General features: G+C 41.6%; 1 protein-coding gene across 1 annotated transcript; it reads left to right on the forward strand.

The window, feature by feature from the left end:
* Positions 1–417: 417 nt before the first annotated feature.
* On the forward strand, positions 418–4,669 carry LOC119350648. The gene is made up of 9 exons (XM_037618375.1): positions 418–878; positions 1,139–1,255; positions 1,636–2,002; positions 2,142–2,650; positions 2,839–3,543; positions 3,629–3,832; positions 3,924–4,117; positions 4,213–4,591; positions 4,653–4,669. Exons 1-9 carry the CDS (start codon positions 686–688, stop codon positions 4,667–4,669), a joined length of 2,685 nt encoding a protein of 894 aa, XP_037474272.1. The 5' UTR covers positions 418–685.
* The last annotated feature ends 729 nt before the right edge of the window (positions 4,670–5,398 follow it).

Below are 5,398 nucleotides of genomic sequence, written 5' to 3' on the forward strand. Positions count from 1 at the left end.
AACAATCCAAATGGCATGTCATACAGGTTAGTCCAGTAAGTAGTGTCAAATGTTATGATTATCGCCGAAGAAAGAGTACTGCACCTGCTGTTCCCACTAGCCCACATGAGATTCTTATTCCTCCCCTCGCTATCAGCCTGCACCCTATACATAAAATGTGGATCTTTAGCACCAATCTCGGCAAACACATCCATTGCCTTCTTCACATCATCCTCTGCGTGGTCTCTGTTAATTTTGCCACAAAGACTACGCAAAGACCTCTTTGTGAACTAATCGAGTGTCTCGCCAAAGTTTGGCGACAGTGAGTGGTTGTGAGTATCAGGGTTTTGGATTTCGGACCGAAAAACCGAAAAGTGGCCGAAATCCGCCCATTTCGGTTGGGCCCGGTAAATGTTCAATCCGGTCAAAAAAATTCGGCCTCGTTTGAATTTCCAGCCCGGCCCATGGTCCAGTACAGCCCATAGATAGAACCTTGTGCTATAAAAGCTCAAACCAAACCCTACCGTAGCCCTAATTTCATTTTCTCCACTCTCCACTCCTCTGTGCGGCGGCTGCAGACAACGAAGCCGAGTGAGGCGGGGGCGCGGCGCCGTCTCTGCCCATCTCCCTCCTCCCCGTCGCCTCGAGAGATCACCACTCCCTGTCCCTCCCCATAGTCCGTTCTCCCCTTCTTCCATCCGCGACCATGGATGAGGAAGGCTTTCTCGACAGCAGCCGTCCGGCCGGCGACCCAGTTGGCGGTGGCAGCCATAGAAGATCGAGGTCAGGGGGCGACTGGGTCGACAATGAGGGAGCCATGGGGCGTGGCCACGTCCGGCCGAATATGGGGCTGGACTTGGGCAGCGGCTTTGGAGCTGCCGATGCACAAGCTGGGCAAGGTGAGCCTTTCAGCCTTACTGTGCGTGCATGTTTATTTAGCATTTGCGTTAGCATATAGTTTGTAGATAGATTACGTAATACATGTGGTTGCTAGCTTTTGTAGCAGTTTTACTTTCCGGCCGGCCGTCCTAATTTGAATCAGTAGATCTTCTTGCGTAGTTTATGCTAGCTTATGCTACGTAGATGTTTAATTCTAGCTTATGTAAGCTATAGCTTGTAAAAGTTCTTCTTGATGAAAACTAACACCGGTATTTTATAGGCTCCTCTCGTAAGAGGGTAGGCATCGATGCTAGAAGGAGTGATACTGTCAACTTAGACGATGAAGATGATGGTCTGATCAGGAATGGTTCAGCAACAAGAGAGGCACCTTTTAAAGGTTGATACCGTGTTACTCTTGCTTTTTGTATTTCTCTTTGTTCCCTATGTTTTACCCCTGTAATTTGTGAAGCACCTAAATGATTTTAATTCTACCTGTTCTGTAATTTCTTACTAGCACTACTTGTACTTATTCTAGTTTTGTTTAGTTTTTTAATGCTGATTTTACCTACGCATATTTTGTGGAAATCTAATTCCATTTGCTTGCTTAGCTCTGTTTTTGCCAATGCATTTTTTACTTGTGCTTAATTCTGTTCTGTCTATTTTTGTTTAGTTGTTTAATTCTGTTTTTGCCTATGCAATGTATGCATTGTTTTTGCCTATTACAAGAGTGGTTTATTCGTTTCATTGTTAACATGGTGCTTGCATTTTGAAATGCAGGACTTAAGACCAACGACATACATCATGTGTGGAACCATGGCCCCAAGCACGGAGGAGGATTTCATTGTCGGTATTGCAACATGAAGAATTCTGGAGGAGGTGCAACCCGCTTCAAAGAGCATCTTGGCAAGATAGTAGGTGAAGTGAAGGAGTGCCCAAATGTTCCAAGAAATGTGCATGATATAATGAGGAAGGCCGTGCTTGAGATGAGGAAAAAGAAGAGGGAGAAGGAAAGTCGTAAGCTTAGATTTGAACGTGAGTTGATGGATGAGATGTACCAGAGAAATGGTGTGATAAATATTGATGATGATAAAGATGAAGAAATCCATATGGCACTACGGGAGTCACTAAGAGACAGGAATGTTCTGTTTTTACTTTATTTTGTCTTATTCTGGTTTTACTTTATATCATGATGCATTTAGAGTTCTTTGTATTATGCCTTACTCTTGCTTTACTTGATATCATCATACATATTGAGTTGAACTTTTTTTACTTATGTTTTACAGGAATGTATCTCGTGCAGTTGAGAGGAGGCGTGGTAGTGGCAGTGGTGTTCGCGTTTCCCTTGGGAAACAGAGTATCACAGCCTACTTTGACAAGCAATTGTCGAGCAACAAAGTATCAATGCAACCCAAGATCAGCACTGCTATGGATAGCAGCTCAAGGGATGCTGTTGGCCAAGCTTGGGCGAAGTTTTTTCATGCAAATGACATCGCTGGTCGAAAAGCTGACTGTCCATATTTTCAGGCTGCCATGAAGATCACTCAAAATCTTGGTGCTGCTCCTATTCCAACTGGAAAAGAGATTGATGGGAAGTATTTAGACAAAAATTATGAAGAGTCTCGAGAGTGGCTGAAGCTATTCAAGCAAGATTGGAAGAACTATGGTGTAACTGTTATGTGTGACTCCTGGACTGGGCCTACTGGCATGAGTCTTATCAATTTCATGGTCTATTGCAATACACGGATGTTCTTCCATAAATCCATTGATGCTTCTGGCCAGTCTCAAAATTCAGGTTAGATTTTTTGAGAAAGGGTTATTTCTGGTTAATTATGACTATTGCAATTCTTTCTACTATGATGCTCTATATTTCTGTTCTGTTATTAATTCTAGCATATTTGTTCTGTTTTTATTTGATATCATGATGCATTTCAAGTTGAGGAAGCCAAACGTTTATAATAGAGTACTTTGTCTACGTTGCAGAATTTCTCTATAGAGAGATTAAACAGGTTGTTGTTGAAGAGATAGGCCACGAAAATGTAGTTCAGATTGTTACTGATAATGGCTCAAATTACAAGAAAGCTTGTAAAACTCTTGTTGAACAACCAGAATTCAGTCATATTGTTTGGCAGCCATGTGCAGCCCACACGGTTAATCTAATGCTTAAAGACATAGGTAAGTTTCCTGAGGTTGATGTGATAGTCAAAAGTGCCAAGCAAATCTGTAGGTTTTTTTATAATCACAACAACCTACATGATAGCATGAGGAAGAACGTTGGTGGTGAGCTGATTAAACCGAATGCCACCCGGTTTGGAACTGTGTTTATGTTCCTTGAGAGTTATTTGGAGAAGAAAGATAAATTTAGGAAATGGATGGTGTCCGACGACTGGAAGAACAATATTTGGAAGAATGATGCGGACCATGTGTTTGCTGAAGAGTTGCTATCCAGTAACATGTGGTGGACAGCCTTAGAATGGGTTCTTGATTTGCTTGAGCCACTCTATGTAGCCCTCAGATATGCTGATACACAAAAGAAATGTACTCTATCTGGTTTCAAGAAGACTATGATGACAGCCATACAAAAGATGAGTTCTCATCTTGGTGGTGGGTCACAGATGTTAGATAGAGTCATGAGCAAGGTGTCCCCGAGGATGGAAGATATGCAAAATGAGACACTAATGGTTGCAGGTAGATACTAAGTTAATGAAACTGAAATTTTGTTGCTTTTTTCTTATGGTTATTAACTTCTCTTGATTCTCCTTTTCTTATACAGCTGCTGTCCTTGATCCGTTCACACATTATCGGGTGAATTTGAGCAACCTTCCAGAATATGCTTCTGCACTAACGGATGTCATCGAGAAGATAGCAGACCCTGAGAGCGCTCTTTTGGCTATCAATGAAATCAGCACTTATAGGGAATGTCGTGGGAGGTTTAGGCATAGTTTGGCACGCTCTTCCGCAGAAAGAATGGCACCAAGTAAACCACGATACTTATCTCCATTGATTAGCTCTATTGCCTCATGTTGCAACTTCATTTCAGCATCTCTAACTTTGTTTTAACCATGCAGCTGAGTGGTGGTTCCAGTTTGGAGGGGAAGTTCCTAATTTGCAGAAGTGGGCATTGAGAATTGTTTCACAGTGTGTCTCTTCAAGTGGCTGTGAGAGGAATTGGACTGCTTTTGCCTTGGTCCACACGAAGCAAAGAAATTGCCTTCTATACTGCAAGCTTCACAAAAGTGTTTCTGTACGCTACAACCTGAAGGTATGTTTGCCATGGTCTATGCATAAAGTCTCAACTTAGCTATGCTACAAGTATTTACTTTGCTAAATCTTGGGTTCTGTTTTTATACATTGTAGTTACGTGCTGAAGAAGATGAAGATATTGTGAAGCTGAGTTATAGGGAGAAGGAAATTGATCCATGTGCAGTGATCATGGATACAGTTATGCATGACGAATCAAACCCAATGATGGAGTGGCTGAACAAGGATGAAGAGCATATAGTCCTTGATGGATCTGATGCTGCTACTGCTGTGTTGGAGGAAATACGTCGCCTTAACTCAAGGAGGAAAGCCTCTCATCTTGGAAGGAAGGAAATTAGCAGGAAAGGAAAGAGGGTACGTGAAGATGAGGAGGATGAGTTCATTAGCAGTGAGGATGATGATGAAGCGAATGGATCCATGGACATTGATGATGGTGATGATGGCCAAGAAGAGGATGATGAATCTGATGGAGAAGGTTTGCCAAGACAAGCTGAAAAAGATGCACGAAGCCAAGTGAATGATATTGAGGTAACAAGGGATGAAAATATGGTGAATCGTAGATCTGGACGACAAGCCAAGAAGGTCAAGGACGTCAACTCCCTTTACTATTAGGTAACAAGTTACTTTTTCTTATATGAGCTAGCTTCTGGTTGTATATTTTTCTTCATACTGCACTCATGTTTTTGCGTTAGTAATAAATAACATGGTAGAAGCTTACTGCCTGGACATACTTTGCAATGCTAGCATCCATGCCGTTTATATAATTTGTAATGCTAGACATTTTTGTTTCATGTACACATAACTGATGTTTTGTATTGCAATATTTATGAAGCCTCTGACCATATTTGCATTTTTGTTTCATGCAAGACTGAAGACTGGAAGAAAATTGAAGTCTACCTGATGTGTTTTGGAGGCGCTGGTTTGAACTTCGATTACTTCTGCTCTATGACTTGCGGATTGTGAATCTGGACTATTGTGTGTGTATTTTGGACTCGTAGTAGGGATTGGTGTGTGGGTATTTTGGACTGTAATTTGAAGTTCTAATATGCACTGTTATGTGTGTACCTTGGGCTAATATGGACTGTTAACTAGCCTATTGAGTAGATCTGGACTACTGGATGTTATATCATGCTCTGAACCGATGTTTACCATTGAGATGGAGTTCTAATCTGGTATAACATGTAAATTGCTGCTTTGTGATTCTATATTTTGCTTGTACATGTTTTCTTGTGGCTATTTCAAATTTCCGAGCAAATTTCGGTCAATTTCGTTCAAATTTCGG

Source organism: Triticum dicoccoides, chromosome 1B (assembly GCF_002162155.2).
Source record: "Triticum dicoccoides isolate Atlit2015 ecotype Zavitan chromosome 1B, WEW_v2.0, whole genome shotgun sequence".
NCBI classification, from domain to species: domain Eukaryota; kingdom Viridiplantae; phylum Streptophyta; class Magnoliopsida; order Poales; family Poaceae; genus Triticum; species Triticum dicoccoides.

Bases quoted from the DNA above. Each gene is read 5' to 3' on its own strand.
- LOC119350648 (XM_037618375.1), top strand. From the start codon at position 686: ATGGATGAGGAAGGCTTTCTCGACAGCAGCCGTCCGGCCGGCGACCCA. The intron at 1,256-1,635 runs GTTGATACCGTG...TTTGAAATGCAG, and splicing joins AAGAGAGGCACCTTTTAAAG to GACTTAAGACCAACGACATA. The intron at 3,833-3,923 runs GTAAACCACGAT...TTAACCATGCAG, and splicing joins CGCAGAAAGAATGGCACCAA to CTGAGTGGTGGTTCCAGTTT.